Source organism: Balaenoptera acutorostrata, chromosome 18 (genome assembly GCF_949987535.1).
Source record: "Balaenoptera acutorostrata chromosome 18, mBalAcu1.1, whole genome shotgun sequence".
In the NCBI taxonomy this organism is placed as follows: Eukaryota; Metazoa; Chordata; class Mammalia; order Artiodactyla; family Balaenopteridae; genus Balaenoptera; species Balaenoptera acutorostrata.
This window is the reverse complement of record NC_080081.1, coordinates 59355845-59371799: the sequence shown is the minus strand read 5'-3', so window position 1 is coordinate 59371799 and position 15955 is coordinate 59355845. Positions and strand designations below refer to the sequence as shown.

The 15955-nt window shown below is 45.8% G+C and overlaps 1 protein-coding gene across 4 annotated transcripts in view; it reads right to left on the bottom strand.

Annotated features, from left to right (window-relative positions):
- Positions 1-15412, bottom strand: part of SLC25A30 (solute carrier family 25 member 30) — a 35413-nt gene extending 20001 nt beyond the window's left edge. For 2 of the 4 annotated variants that reach the window (XM_057532512.1, XM_007186822.2), the window contains exons 1-4: positions 15291-15412; positions 6600-6721; positions 4708-4855; positions 818-912 (exon numbers count right to left, since the gene is read on the bottom strand). In XM_057532512.1, the coding sequence (XP_057388495.1) occupies positions 818-912; positions 4708-4855; positions 6600-6663 (307 nt within the window). In that variant the 5' untranslated portion in view covers positions 6664-6721; positions 15291-15412. Of the gene's footprint in view, positions 1-817; positions 913-4707; positions 4856-6599; positions 6722-14861; positions 14881-15075; positions 15207-15290 lie in introns of those variants that run through there. The other 2 variants (XM_007186823.2, XM_057532511.1) reach the window with 2 other exon arrangements.
- Positions 15413-15955: the final 543 nt, after the last annotated feature.

Below are 15955 nucleotides of genomic sequence, written 5' to 3'. Positions count from 1 at the left end.
ACCCTCCTATGAGATAAGGTGGCGATAAAATTTTAAAGCACGTCATACATATTTAATTTGAAATATACTGAAGCAAGAGGGAAGAGTGATGGGAACATATGTATACGTATAGCTGGTTCACTTTGTTACACAGCAGAAACTAACACACCATTGTAAAGCAATTATACTCCAATAAAGATGTTAAAAAAAAAAAAACTTTTTCTGAAGCATTCGTTTAAAAACAGCAAATAAGCGGGTAAATTTTCGAATACGATATTGCCCAGAATACAATATAACTTCTAAGAAAAGAAAAGAAAAAGAAATCTACTGAAGCACTTTTAAAACATCTTTGCTCCTGCTCACTGCTCTCACAGAACAGTAACTAGTGCTCATCTCTTTGTAAAAAAGACAGAAACGTCTATGGATTAAAGCAAAGTCGAAGAATCAACCCACAAGAGAATATTAGAGCTCAGAGTTCTTAATACTAAGAAAATGCAGTCACTGCTTTCCTGAAAAATAGGTGATAATTCCTATGATTGTAGAGAATTTTAAGTGGGCTAGAACTACAACAACATACCCTCCAGTCTGGACACTGTGGAAACGAGGACAACTCGTTAAGATCTTTGTAAGGCTGCTCTTTCTAACTGTTCCCCCCCCGAAATTCAGCTGGTATCTGACTTGCTTTAAGTATAATTCATTTAGATTTTACAGCCAACCCAAAGTTCTCCTCCACGGTAGTAAAAGTCACAAATAACAAAATCGATCCCAAACCACTTGAATAAAAAAGACAAACAACCCCACCTCCTGTCCACAAGTGGAAAAAGAACTCCCTACTCACCTTCCGGGCGCTCGACAAATAACCGCTTCAAGCTCTGGTAGGTGCCTATCTTGATGGTACCATAGGAAGCCTGGCGCAGCATCGCAGGAGCAATCCTGCCAAACCAATGGGCAAAGGGACAAAAAGATTCTAAAAAACCACTTAAAGTCCTCTAGAAGACACACACAGGAGACGCAATCACGTGTCTGCCTTCCACAATCAAACTACACTAAGACAGATTTCTTAAGAGTTTAAAATCCAGCAAAAATATAGGTGGAGGACTTCCCTGGTGGTCCAGCAGTAAAGGATCCGCCTTACAATGCAGGGGACGTGGGTTCCATCCCTGGTCAGGGAACTAAGATCCCACAGGCTGTGGAGCAACTAAGCGCACGCACCTCAACTAGAGCCCTAGTGCCACAACTACGGAGCTCTCGCGCCTCAACCAGAGCCCGTGTGCCGCAAACTACAGAGCCCACGTGCCCTGGAGCCTGCACGCCGCAACGAGAGAGAAGCCCGTGCGCCACAACGAAAGATCCAGCATGCCTCAACGAAGATCCCGCGTGCCGCAACTAAGACCCGACGCAGCCAAAAATAAGCAAAATAAATAATAAATAGGGACTTCCCTGCTGGCGCAGTGGTTAAGAATCTGCCTGCCAATGCAGGGGACACGGGTTTGAGCCCTGGTCCGGGAAGATCCCACATGCCACGGAGCAACTAAGCCCGTGCACCACAATTACTGAGCCTGCGCTCTAGAGCCTGCGAGCCACAACTACTGAGCCCATGTGCCACAACTACTGAAGCCCGCACGCCTAGAGCCCGTGCTCCGCAACAAGAGAAGCCACCGCAATGAGAAGCCTGCGCACCGCAATGAAGAGTACCCCCAGCTCGCCGCAACTAGAGAAAGCCCGTGCGCAGCAACAAAGACCCAACACAGCCAAAAATAAATAAAAATTAAATTTAAAAAATAAATAAACAAATAAATAATTTAAAAATCTTTTAAGAAAAAAGTTTAAAAAAATGTTTTAAAAAGGTGGGTTCTTGGGAATTCCCTGGCAGTCCAGTGGTTAGGACTAGGCGCTTTCAATGCCAAGGGCCCAGGTTCAATCCCTGGTCGGGGAACTAAGCTCCCACAAGCAACACAGTGGAGCAAAAAATAAAATATATGTATATATGTGTGTGAGAGTGTGTGTGTGTGTGTGTGTGTGTATGGGTTCAGTTAAATGTGTGCAAGTTATTAGTTCCCTAAGTGATAGCTCAGCCCCTCATATTTATCCTCAATGAAAACGTATGCGAACACGGAGTTCTATTTGCCCATTCACATTGTAATGGGAGGGCTTTCCTTTCTCAGGACAAAGCACCTGGTAAAATCTGGCTTCTGTAAGCATCCCCCAGGGTTGCTCTGGAGCTCATCTCCCACCTCCCTGGGGGCCCTGTTCCAGTTATTCCCTCTCCCTCCTCCGGGACCCTCCCCACCCCAAAACCACCCTGTGGCATTCATACTCGAAGGCTCTTCTGCCACACTTCCCACCTCCTTCTCAGATTGCAATCTGGCTTCCTTCCACCCTCTTCATCAATAGCCCCCTCACCAAAAGGGGCCCAAGGGACATCTCTGTAGCTAAATTAAATGATGCTTTTCAATCAGCAGCTTATAAAGCCTCTTTGCCTTTCCAGTATTTGCTATGGTCCACTCTTTGTCCTGCTTGCAGCCGTCTCCTCCCTGAGCTGCCATAACTTCACTCTCTCCAATTCCTCTTCTTTCTCTGCACATCCTACCTCTCTCCTCTGAGGGGCCCAGGAATTCTGTCCTTCCTCTCTTCTCTCATGGCTCCACACACTCCCCAGATGAGCTCATCTACTCGCATGGCTTCAATTGTCCAAAGAGTGATGACTCCTAAATTCATGTTTCCAACACTGATCCCAAGATGCATTTCCAGCTGCTTCCCAGATTTTTCAATTCACATGTCCTACACCTACCACCAGAGCAAGTGTCTCACACAACTAATTAACCTCCCTCTCCAAACAATCCGCTCTTCCTCTTCTGTGTCCTAGACCAAGGAATGGAACCTCCATCTGCACACTGGCCAGAACAGAAAGAGACACTAGCCAGTCTCCTCCTTCCCCACCACCCCTCATGTATGAGGTCGTACACTATGTCGATCCTCCGCTCTAAACAGCCTGCCTTCCTTCTCTCCGTCCCCAAGACAATTCCTCAGGTCAGATCCTTGTCTCTGCTTCCTATGTGTCAGCCTGCTTCCACTGTCACTGTCTCTCTTTCTTCCAACAGCAGGCGGGAATTTTTTACAACGGAAACCTGATGTCAGTCCCTCTACTCAAAACCCTTCAGTGGCTTATGTCTGCCACAGGTATACTAAACTCACACACTTACAGGTACCGGGCAAATGCTATGAGTGCGTGAAGCAGGCTGGGTCTAACTGCACACCTACACTATGTGAGTGCCGGAGGTTTGGTAAACCAGAGAAAGCATCCTTAACACCAGTTACTATTATCATAAGTGACCAAATGTGGGCCCAGATGTTAGCTTCCTTGAGAAGATCGAATGGTTTTTATGTTCAACTTCTCGCATTTAAAAGACTAGCTCAACTGAAAGACAAAAACCTTTGGGGACCCGTGGGTGGGAGGGCTGTGAGACATCAGTTTGGGATCTGGACCTGGTGTACTGCCCCAAATCAAGATGCTGACTTACACGACCCGAGGTCATGCAGGTCCTGACTCCTTGTTACAGTTCCAACTCCATCTCCTGCTACTAACCCCACAAGTGCTAAATCCACGCTGAATCACTTGCAGTTTCTAGAATGTGCCGTGCTCTCCCGCACACACCACTGGCTCTGCATGAACAGAGTTCCCCTCTAACTTCACCCAGCTAACTCCTCTTGGTCCTTCAAGATCAGATCCAGGGCCTCTTAGTCTGGGATTGATGCCCTGCCTCAACCAGAGTCTAGTACTTGGCAGACGCCACTGTAATCCCGTTTCCACATCCGCGGTCCCCAGGCAACCACAGTTCCTTCAGGGCGGGGGCTGCTGCCGATTCCCACGTATCCACCCAGATCCAGTCTCGCCCCTCTCTGTGCTGCTCTGTGCCGAGGCTGGCGACACGGAGGACGCCACCCAGCTCCCCTGCCAGCTGATTCCAGGCGGATTCAGCCAGTCGAAGATGCGAGGGAGGGAGGGAGGGAGGGAGAAGAAGTGGAGGTATTTCTTCCTCTCCCCGGGCACTAGCAAGGCATCTCTCAACAACTCCTGTGGGCTCCTTCAAGGCTCCAGCCCTAGTAGGCTCTGCTAACATCATTCCCGTCCTTGTCCCTCTGGTCCTAGGGTTGGTAACCATTTCTCACTTTGCTAGTTTCTCGGTACCTCAAAATCCTTCATTCGTTCCCTTAACCCTTAAGGAGCCCTTTCATTAATCTCCCTTCACTTAAACCACCCGAAATGAATTGTTTCCTGCAGGGCCTCTGACTGCCATAGGCAGGACCCCGCCTTACTCACTTCCCTAACCAGTGCCTGCAGCACACTGGTCGTTAAATGCTGGATTAAAGAAAAGCTGTTCACTGCAACTCTTACCTATGGAGAATATCATATCATTTTCATTATAGCAAAAACCTCAGTAATTCAGAATAACCAAGGGGAAGGGCTATTAAAACAAATGCAATTTTTGTATTATCATCTGTATTTGAATATAATGAAAACATAGTTTCACCACAACACTCGCTACATTAAAACACATATATAGAAAATAAAGTTGAAATGAAAAATGAAAGAAAAAAAAAATCAACCATTGCTACTTGCTCTTGAATACACCCCAAACTTCTATTTTTTCTCTATGAAGTCTTAGTGTGAAGTCTGCTCATTTGAAAGCTCAACAGTGAAATATAAACACACGAAGGTCTACTTACCCTGAATACAGTGCTTTCAGGCCTTCCTCTCTGCCTATCCTCACTAACGCATGCAACATTCCTCGATACCTGATTTCTTTAAAGTTTGCATCATTCTTCTGGCCTTGAATCTGGAGCCGTGTCTTGGTTAAATCAATTGGAAAAGTACCTTAAAATTTTTAAGAAGGAAATGTTTCACTTAATAGAAAAAAATTTCACTAAACAAAGGATACACAGGGATACATTACTGAGGAAACATTCAGACTATAACGTAAACTAAGAAACAGAATTAAGAAATGGCAGATACTTTGCAATCTTCCTATTTAAAAAAAAAAAATTAGGAACCAAAAGATTTTTTTAAATCTTTCTAAAAATGCATAACTGTGTTTTCTGTACATTTTTATTTATGTCCCATCTTATTCTACCTAGGATTTGAGGAGGCTGAAGTGCTGTCAAAGGTAGGTACATGGAATCATTTACACAAACAGGAAATCCATCTTAAAATATAAGTTACTGGGAACTCCCTGGCAGTCCAGTGGTTAGGACTCGGCACTTTCACTGCTGGGGCCCGGGTTCAACCCCTTGTCGGGGAACTTAGATCCCGCAAGCCGCGCAGTGCAGCCAGGAAATAATAATAATGATAAAATAAAAATAAAATGTAAGTTACTATTTTTCACACATGTGAAGGCTGATATGGGGTTCAACGTGAACGGAGATAAATGCGTTTTCTAAAGGAGTTTCTCACCTGTGTGTTACAGCCTAAAAGTGACTCTGTTAATGTAGGTAAAAATGTTTAATGTAGTGCCTAAGAGATAGTCCGTCCAAACATATAAACCCATACGCAGTAACCTTGAGTCACTGTGCCAGTGAATCTACACGGGGAGCTGAAGCCAGCGGTCGGTGGTTAACGTGCCTCAACCCCTCAGCCCCGGTCCCCACTGGCTCCTCTGGGGCAGCCTCTGTCCCAGGACAGCAGCAGCTCAGCCCAGCACCTGGCACGGGGCAGCATCTCAATCAACATGTGTTTTGGGGACTTCCCTGGTGGCACAGTGGTTAAAGAATCTGCTTGCCAGTGCAGGGGACATGGGTTCGAGCCCTGGTCCGGGAAGATCCCACATGCCACAGAGCAACTGAGCCCATGTGCCACAACTACTGAGCCTGTGCTCTAGCGCGCAGCAACGAAGACCCAACTCAGCCAAAAATAAAATAAATAAATTTAAAAAAAAAAACAAAAAACGTGTTTTGTTTTGGTTTTGGCCACGCCACACAGCTTGTGGGATCTTAGTTCCCCAACCAGCAGACTGAACCCGGGCCCTCGGGCAGTGAAAGTGCAGAGTCCTAACCATTGACGCCAGGGAATTCCCGTCAATCAACGTGTGCTGAATGAATGATCCGGGGAATAAACAAAGGAACAAACAGGATCTGATTGGAACCGAGCTGATGAGGAAGTCACCAGCAGGACATGAACAACAGGCCCGATGAGAACATGATGGCATGATGACAGTCACTCGCCTCCGGCCCAGGAAGGCCTTGGGGCTCCCTAACCCTCCTTTAAAGCCAAGTGTGTTAACAGCGATGAAGCGGGGAAAAGGACAAGGAGAACGGGGACAGATGGCATCCAACAATGATTCATGAAACTGCCTGCCGTTTGAGCAACAGGTCCAACTGTCTCCCCAATGAACTTTGAACCCTAAACTGCTAATAAGCAGCCAAAGTCACTATTTTGTCTTAAAAAGCATCCCAAAGGAAGAAAGAAATTTTGAATTCTGAGATTAAGTGTTTCATAATCTCACATTCTGTGCTTGAACTACACTCACACCATAAGTCTTATGACACCCAATGATCACACCCAGAAGTTTCAGCCTCATCACGTGCAGCAGGCAGCTGACCGGCCTCCGCCCTGGGCTCCTTACCGCACTCCGCTGTGATGGAAGCCAGGCCTCCGTACACGAAGGGCTTCCAGTTCAGGGCTGACATGCTCACCGCTGTCCCTTCTCCTTTGTTCACAGACGCATGGCCTCCAACAGGGTTTTTCCTGGACACAAAAGTAAGGTGTTTCAGTGCTGTAACTTCTCACACAGGCAGTTTCTTCTTTAAGCGTGTGTTTCACTTGGAGTGAGCGCTACCAGGTGCTACCCCTGAACCCTGTCCCCACCCACATGCACAATTCCCAAGATGAGCCTCACCTTATAAAGCAAAGCACCCCTATTTCCTAAACCCCAAATCACCTGATCAGTTGTCTTAACTCTCACCCAGGCCTTAAATAAGCCGATATATTGATACCTTGATATGCGTGTGATTCATGTAGTACGATGGAGGTGATTTTCTGGGTAGTCCATGTTATCTTAAAACTGATCTTCACTTAATAAATATTTGCTATTTGCTTGCCACTGTCTTAGTGAGTCCCTCCCAGGAGGTACTGGAGTCTTTCAGATACACAGAAGCAGAAAAATGTTGCAACCCAGTGTCCCAAGCTAAAATGATAATTACTTAAAATGACCAAAATGTTCCTCTAGTTTATAAATGTTAGCTCCCTTCTCTTACTCACATTACGCTACTAGCTGTGAGGCGGCTTGGGATGAAGGAACGAGGCAGACTACGGGGTCAGAGCCTCATCACCTCCTTCTTAGGAAAGTTGCTGTTAACCTCTAGGTTTTTAAATTTTCCATCATCATCATCATCATAACTGAAGCAGCCAATACAACCAATCAGAGGTAGAGTCCACACCTTTACTCACGCCTACTGCGGAAATTAAATACAAAAAAGACACTCACGGGAGGTGGAGTCAAGATAGCGGTGTGAGAGGACGCAGTTAGCGTCTCCCCACAACTAGGGTGCCTGCCGGCCACTGGTGGGAGATTCTGACGCTCAAGGAGACGGGAGGAACCCCAAAGTGAACCAGCAGGACATAGGGGGACTGAGGGGGTAGGAGGAGCGGAGGCCAGACAGGATCGGCGCCCCTGAGGCTAGGAGATCAGGAGAGGCAGGCGGGAGAGGAGTGGAGGGCGATTGCCCCGCCCACTCAGGCCCCGGGAGCCTGCTGAGCCGGTACCGCCCCCCTCCAAACCCCAACCAGGCCACGTGGGTCCTGGGGGCATAGGAGGGAGGCTGGGGAGATCAGGAGAGGCAGGCTGAAGGAGCCATGCAGGAAGAGAGAGGAGTGGAGGGCGCTTGACCTGGCCACTCGGGCCCGGGGAGCCTGCTGTGCTCCCAGGTGAGGTCCCCTGCCCTCTGAGACCAGGGGTGGGGGGCATGCCTAGGCCCGTTCTGTTCCCCACAGCCCCCAGGGCCTTTTCCAGCCTTGTGGGTCCTGAGCATTGGTCCCGCCCACCGCCCAAACCTCGCCCTTGCTTAGGCCCCACCTCCACAGCTAAGGACTTCCCCACACTTGCTTTTTTTCTTTTCCCTCTTCCTCTTTATTTATTATTGTGGTAAAGATGCACCTTCTGGTTGTTGATTCGTCTAAATTTTTATTTTTATATTCTTCCTAACATATCTGTTAGTTTCCTAATTTTATTTTTTACTTTTTTTTTTTTTGCCACCCCAGGTGGCTTGCGGGACCCTGGTTCACGAGCCCAGAGTTGGGCCGAAGCTCCTGCGGTGGGAGGTCCAAGTCTGAACCACTGGACTAACAGAGAACCTCAAACCCCAGGGAATATTCATCGGAGTGAGGTCTCACGGAGTTCCTCATCTCAGCACCAAGACCCAGCTCTACCCAATAGCCTACAAACCCTAGTGCTGGAAGCCTCAGGCCAAACAACCAGTAAGACAAGAACACAATCCCACTCATTTAAAAAAAAAAAAGAGAGAGAGAGAGAGACAGCAAAAAAATATATCACAGATTAAGGAGCAAGGTAAAAACCTACAAGACCAAATAAATGAAGAGGAAACAGGCAATCTACCTGAAAAAGAATTCAGAGTAATGATAGTAAAGATGATCCAGAATCTCGGAAATAGAATGGAGGCACGGATGAGAAAATACAAGAAACGTTTAATAAAGATCTAGAAGAACTAAAGAACAAACAAACAGAGATGAACAACACAATAACTGAAGTGAAAAATACACTAGAAGGAATCAATAACAGAATAACTGAGGCAGAACGAATAAGTGAGCTGGAAGACAAAACGGTGGAAATAACTGCCAAGGAGCAAAATAAAGAAAATAGGATGAAAAACACTGAAGACAATCTCAGAGATCTCTGGGACAACACTAAACGCACCAACGTTCGAATATAGGGGTCCCAGAAGAAGAAGAGAAAAAAAAAGGATCTGAGAAAATATTTGAAGAGACTATAGTCAAAAACTTCCCTAACATGCGAAAGGAAATAGTCACCCAAGTCCAGGAAGCACAGAGAGTCCCATACAGGATAAACCCTAGGAAAAACACACCAAGACACATATTAATCAAACTAACAAAAATTAAATTCAAAGAAAAAATATTAAAAGCAACAAGGGAGAAACAAAAAATAACATACAAAGGAATCCCCATAAGGTTATCAGCTGATTTTTCAGAGGAAACTCTGCAGGCCAGAAGGGAGGGGCAGGATATACTTAAAGTGATGAAAGAGAAAAACCTACAACCAAGATTACTCTACCCATCAAGGATCTCATTCAGATTCAATAGAGAAATCAAAAGCTTTTCAGACAAGCAAAAGCTAAGAGAATTCAGCACCACCAAACCAGCTTTACAACAAATGCTAAAGAAACTTCTCTAAGCGGGAAACATAAGACCCACAAAAACAAATCCAAAACAATTAAGAAAATGCTAATAGGAACAAACAACAACAGTGCACAAGCTAATCACATACCCTGTGACCCCGCTCCATCACCTGGCTTTTAAAAGTGCTTTGCTGAAACCCTTTTGGGGAGTTTGTTGCTTTTAGGGCGTGAGCCGCCTGTCTCCTTGCAAACAACAAAGCCAATCAGCCATATGCATACACATGTCCCCATATCCCTTCCCTCTTGAGCCTCCCTCCCACCCTCCCTATCCCACCCCTCTAGGTCCTCTAGGTCCTTGCAAAGCCCTGAGCCGATCTCCCTGTGCTATGCTGCTGCTTCCCACCAGCCAACTATTTTACATTCCGTAGTGTATGTATGTCGATGCTACTCTCACTTTGCCCCAGCTTCGCCCTCCCACCCCATGTTCTCAAGTCCATTCTCTATGTCTACCTCTTTATTCCTGCCCTGCAACTAGGTCATCAGTACCATTTTTTTTTTTAGATTCCACATATATGTCAGCATATGGTATTTGTTTTTCTCTTTCTGACTTACTTCACTCTGTATGACAGATTCTAGGTCCATCCACGGCACTACAAATAACTCAATTTCATTCCTTTTTATGGCTGAGTAATATTCCATTGTATATATGTGCCACATCTTCTTTATCCATTCATCTGTCGATGGACACTTAGGTTGCTTCCATGTCCTGGCTATTGTAAATAGTGCTGCAATGAACATTGTGGTACATGACTCTTTTTGAATTATGGTTTTCTCAGGGTATATGCCCAGTGGTGGGATTGCTGGGTCATATGGTAATTCTCCAGATGTGTTTGGACAACAAATTCACAATATTAAAAATTCACAATATTCACACAATATCGTGAAGCAATTATCCTCCAATAAAGATCTATTAAAAAAAAAAAGACACAAATGTTGCCTTCCATCCTCCTTTCCTTGTATAGGTCCTCACTCACTGTGACATATATGCACGCACCTGCCACAGCCAGGCCCCCCACATTCATTACGTGTTCTGCAGTTTTATGCGATTTCAGTCAGCAAATCTGGCCTTGCGCCAATTAACAGGAGACACATGGAAATTAGCACACTTCTCTGTATATACTATCAACTCTAATTCTTGTCAGTTTAAAATAAAATTCTAATTTACTATAGTCATTGGCAAGCAATATGCCCAATGTTTTTACTTCGCACGTTTGGGGAGTGTTCCCAAGTCTGTATTTCCCAGGAGACCTACCACAAGTCACTACTGCCAAGAACGTCACTTCACAAGATGGCCAAGGGGCTTCCTTACACCAAGAGAAAACAAAGGAACTCAAAAAGGACCCTAACAGACATACAGATATCTGTTCCTCATCTACAGACATTAACCAAATTCAGAGTGGTTACCGATGACTAAGGTAGAAGGCTCCCTGAGTGTGGAACTTAAAAAATCATCATGTTTTATGTATTTCAGTACCAAAGAACAAGTCCTGCTCCCCAAAACTCATCTCACTATTAGCCTTGAAAATGTTTAATATCTGTACTTAATTCTTAGCCTTACTAAATTCAAAACTAAGGGAACGATTAACACTATAAGTTACAGACTATAAAACACATTAATAATAAATCCAATAATTCATTACTGTCCTCAACCCATTCTTGGGTTTTGCCGAGTCCAAGTTAAAAAGCAAAACAATAACTACGTAACAGTGGCGTCTGGAAGCACTGTAACTTGCTGTTACAAAAGTGTTCAACATAAATGATTTCAGTGGATCCCCCCACAAGTTTGGGATAGGACAGAAAAAGAGACAAGGAAACCCAGTTTCAGGAAGGCAACTTGTCCAAGGCCACATGTCTGATGGGGCAGAAGTGGACCTCCAACCCCCAAATGCTTTGATCCCAAGTTTAGTGTTCTTTCTGCTACCACCTGAGGCTGTACATGATCAAAAAGGAGTGATGGCATTTTAATTAAGGAGAAAATATTACCAAGCACCTTCGAAAAGGTACTACTGATAAGATGTACCTTAGAAACAATGAAAATGTGCTTTAAGAGAAGTCTTAAGAGAAAAATATACATTCAGAAAGTAGTCAATCTAAACAGTTATAATTAATTTTTCCAATACACAGTATACAAACATAATATTGGTATTTTTTCCCAGAGTTTTTTACTGAGGTGAAATTCACGTACTACAAAATAAACCAGGGAATTCCCTGATGGTCCAGTGGTTAGGACTGGGAGCTTTCACTCACCGGGCCAGGGTTCAATCCCTGGTCCCCTGGTCGAGGAACTAAGATCCCACAAGCCGCGTGGTACAGCCAAAAACAAACAAAGAAAAACTAAATAAACCATTTTAGCAAATAATTCAGTGGCACTTAGTACATTCCAATTTTGTACAACCGCCATCTCTATCTAGCCCCAAAATACTCCATCACCCCAAAAGGAAACCATTAAGCAGTTCCTCTCCATTCCCCCTCCCCCTGGCCTCTATGATTCTTATTTTCTTGGCTGTGATACTATACATGCATCAAGCATCTGCGCAGGACACAGGACTCCTTATTAGCAGTTCCTAACCTGGCTGAGGAGCTTCTTAAAAGTACACACACAGGGCCCCAGCCACTGAATGAGGGAAATCCCAAGCATCAATGAGTCAAATAAATGACGGCCTTGGAATACGTATCACTTAAAATTAGGTAGTTGATTAGGTAGTGATGACATTACAGCCGGTTCTTCTTTGCACTCATCTTATTTAGTAGAGATTTTTTTCCCTACAGTGTATACATAAATGTATACGTACAAAATAGACACACACACACACACAAGATATCCTCTAAAATGTACACACAAGATATCCTCTAAAATGTCAGCAAAAACGTTATTCGGAATGGGATTATAACTTCTGATCTCTAATTAGAAACAAAACATTTAAAAAAAACTATGTTGTTGGGGGGCGTCCCTGGTGGTGTCGTGGTTAAGAATCCGCCTGCCAGTGCAGGGGACACAGGTTCGAGCCCTGGTCCGGGAAGATCCCACATGCCGCAGAGCAACTAAGCCCGTGCACCACAACTACTGAGCCTGCGCTCTAGAGCCCGTGAGCCTAGACCCCGCGCTCCGCAACAAGAGAAGCCAAAGCAATGAGAAGCCCGCGCACCGCAACGAAGACCCAATGCTGCAAAAGATAAATTTATTAAAAAAAAAAACACTATATTGTCATATGACTTCATGCCATCTCACCCATTAACTTTCTGATTTCCTGCTAATACTTTCGCCAGTTTAAGTTTAATGAGATTTGGCTACTTTTTCTTCTGCTGGTTTTGATATTAAATTTTTAGTTAGTTATAATATTAAAACCCAGAGGTTCTGGGTTATACTCATATGCAACTACTCAAGTAGAGCTCAACCTTGTTGTGGAATTGCCTCCCAGGGTTTTGAATCACGTGGGATGAAGCACACACCCATTAGTTCCTATTCAGATATTACCCCACAATAACTTATCTTCCACAAACAAGGGTCCCCCCTCCAGTATCCCTGGTTAAACTGTGAAAGTACAGTCTATTCACTACAATGTCTAAAAGTTAACTAAGATGAGGGTAAATTAACTTTGGGGCTCTTCTCTTTTCCTTTCCCAAAGCTACGACTAGATTCCTGAGCAGTTAAGACTACCGTGCCTTCCCAGGTTACTGTTTGCAAAGTCAAATAAAGAATAATTTGGTTTAAATAACAACCAGAGAGTATCAGTAAGTGGTCAAACATCTAAACAAAAAAAGGTTCTGGTTAATACTGAAAGAGGAGACCATATGTCCAGTAAGCTGTACTGGCCACGGCAAGCGGTGAAGGGCTTCAGTTACCTTGGGCTGAAATCTCTGTTCAGTAAACTAAACCATTTCTTTGTTTTGATCTCTCTTTGAGGGGTTCTCCTCACACACATTCCTTAACTTGCTAGCTCAATTTTTGGGAAAAATCCCAACTCTAGTCAAGTGTCAAGACTAACAGGCCAACACAGTCAGGGAGATTGATGTGTCCCTTAGCGATCACTAGTGTCTGAGCAGTAGCTCAGCCTGAGACTCAGGGAAGGAAGGGCTTACAACCTGCAAAAGTTCCAGCATCCGGCAGGGGAAATGGCTACTGATCATTTGTCACTTTGTTCTCCTCTTGGGGCCCTACCTTCTAGCCAAACTAAAACCCAGAGACCACTTCTCTGTGCTGCACTGTGAACACAATACTGTCATTATTAATACCTGACATGTCAGGCATCGCTACATGCCTTCCTACATGAAGGATTTTATTTAACCTTCACAACCCTAAGAAATAGGTATCATTATCTCATTTCACAATTGAGGAAAGACAGCCTGAGAGAGAGAAAGTGACTGTGCCTAGTCACACAGCTATGAAGTACTCAAACTGAGCTCTCCCAGAGGGAAAGCAGATCCTTCCTCTATGTACTACAAAGCCAAACGCTATTTACCAAAGGCTGTTAAAAATCTTGGCGCAAATAATAATACAATAAAAAGCGGTGGGTGGGAGGGTAGGAAATCGACATATTCAAAATACAGGTAGGATTTTCCTGAGCGGGATGTACAAAAATTTTTATCTATTTAACAACCAAAAACAAGTGTTTCCTGAGCAGAAATGTCTATACAAATTAAGAACTACAAAGGATTTTCCCTACACTTAAGATGTATGCTAAGTTACATTCCTCTCTACGACATTTTCTATAACAGCATTTATTTTCTCCTTACCTCATCTACACAGCTACAAAGAGAGGGAATTAAAAACAGTAATTGCTGCTGGAACTTCCGAAAGCTTTCCAAGTTTCTTTTATATAATTAATTCTGGCTAAGTTCTTTCACTTTTACTGTGCTCCCTTTTCAGTCCCCAATCTTAAACCCCAATCCAGTCTCTAAACTTCTGTGCACTCATAAATCTTTGTTCCTCGCAGGGCTGCCTTTCATGGCTTTTTCCTAATTCTCATTCTTATTAAAGGTACGGGGCGAAAAATAAGCTCATCAGACTAATGACACGTGGGATTTGAAGGGAATCTTAGAAATTTATCTTATTTCACGTGAATTAACTGAGTCCATGGTCACAAAGCTTGGCAGCAGCAAAGTCAAAAACAGAATTCATGCCTTTCAACTTTCCTCGCCAGAGGAGGAGGCCGAATCTAGACTCTTGCAAGGGCAGTTGGAGACGTTTTGCTATTCCTGTGCAGGGACAATGCCATTGCAACTGTTTTACACTAAATTACTCACACCTAGAATTACGCTAAAATCCAGAGCTGCATTAACTTTCCGAGCAAATGAATTCGACCGGTCCTTGCCAACATGAGCCAGCCTGGTGTGTTCCAGGAGCAATTCAAAGTACAGAGAGCCTTTTCCCATAATAGGCAGCTCACGGGTGCCCGGGCCTGCACGCTCTTGAATGAACCGCAGGTGTGAGGGATGCAGAGTCAGGAGAAACGCACCTCGGCGGCAAGGGCACACACGCCGAGATGCCAGACGGGCCTCACGCCTGATCTCGGTGACGCTGGAAAAGAAATCACCCCCCACGCCACCGAGTGATGAGGGCCAGGAACCGGCACTCCTGCAGAACCCGCCGGGCCACAGGCAGCTGCAGCCCGAGGAGCGGGGCCCACCCCGGAACCTCGCGCCCCACCGAACCAGGCCCCGCAAACAAACCGGATAGCAGAGGTGGCCCTTGGGTAGGGCCGCCGGCGCCGGGGCTCTCCGGGACCGCGGCCGGCCAGAGGGGCAGCGCCGCCGCGTTGGGGCCGGGAGTCCCGCCCCAGTGGTTCTGGGCGCCGCGGGGCAATGGAGGGCGGGCCGGAGGAGGGGCGACCCGGAGCAGGCGCGGAGCGGCCAGCGCGGTCCCGGCCTTGAAGTCAGACACTTACCGGGTGGCGGCGGCCCTGCACCTCCTACTCCCCCGGCGCAGCAGCAACCAGCTCCAGCGGCCACGGGAACTGGAGGAAAAGCTGGTGAGCGGCGGCGGTGGCCCAGGGGCCCGCGCGCAGCCCCGCCCTGCGCGGCCCCGCCCGCAGCCTTGGCGCCCATTGGCCGCTCCCGGCACAGGCCACGCCCAGGTCGCGCGCCGGGCAGCCGGCGGAGAGGGGCCGCAGAGGGAGGGGACTGCGGGACTCCGTCTCGCCGGTGGAGGGGGTAGGAGCTTTCCCGGACTCGGTGACGCCTCTGACGGCCTCGAGGTCAACTCCGCGGTGAAAGAGAAATTTAAGAGCCACGGAAGAGCCTTCTCAGGGTGCTGATTCTTTTTCACGTGAACCTCTGCAATCAGAAGGAAGTAAACTTGCACTCCTTTTTTTTTTAAAAAACCCAGCTTTTTAATGTGAAAATTTATAAACCGACTGAAGACTTGAACAGTATACCCTGCACTAAATTAAATGCTAACATTTCACAGTATTTGCGTCCTCACTGTATAGGTTTTTTTCACCCCGAACCATTGGAAAGTTGCAAACAACACTGCTTCACCCCCAAAATACCTCGGCATTAGAACATGCAAGAAATTAAATACCATTTCTGTCAAATCCAATATACTGTCCAT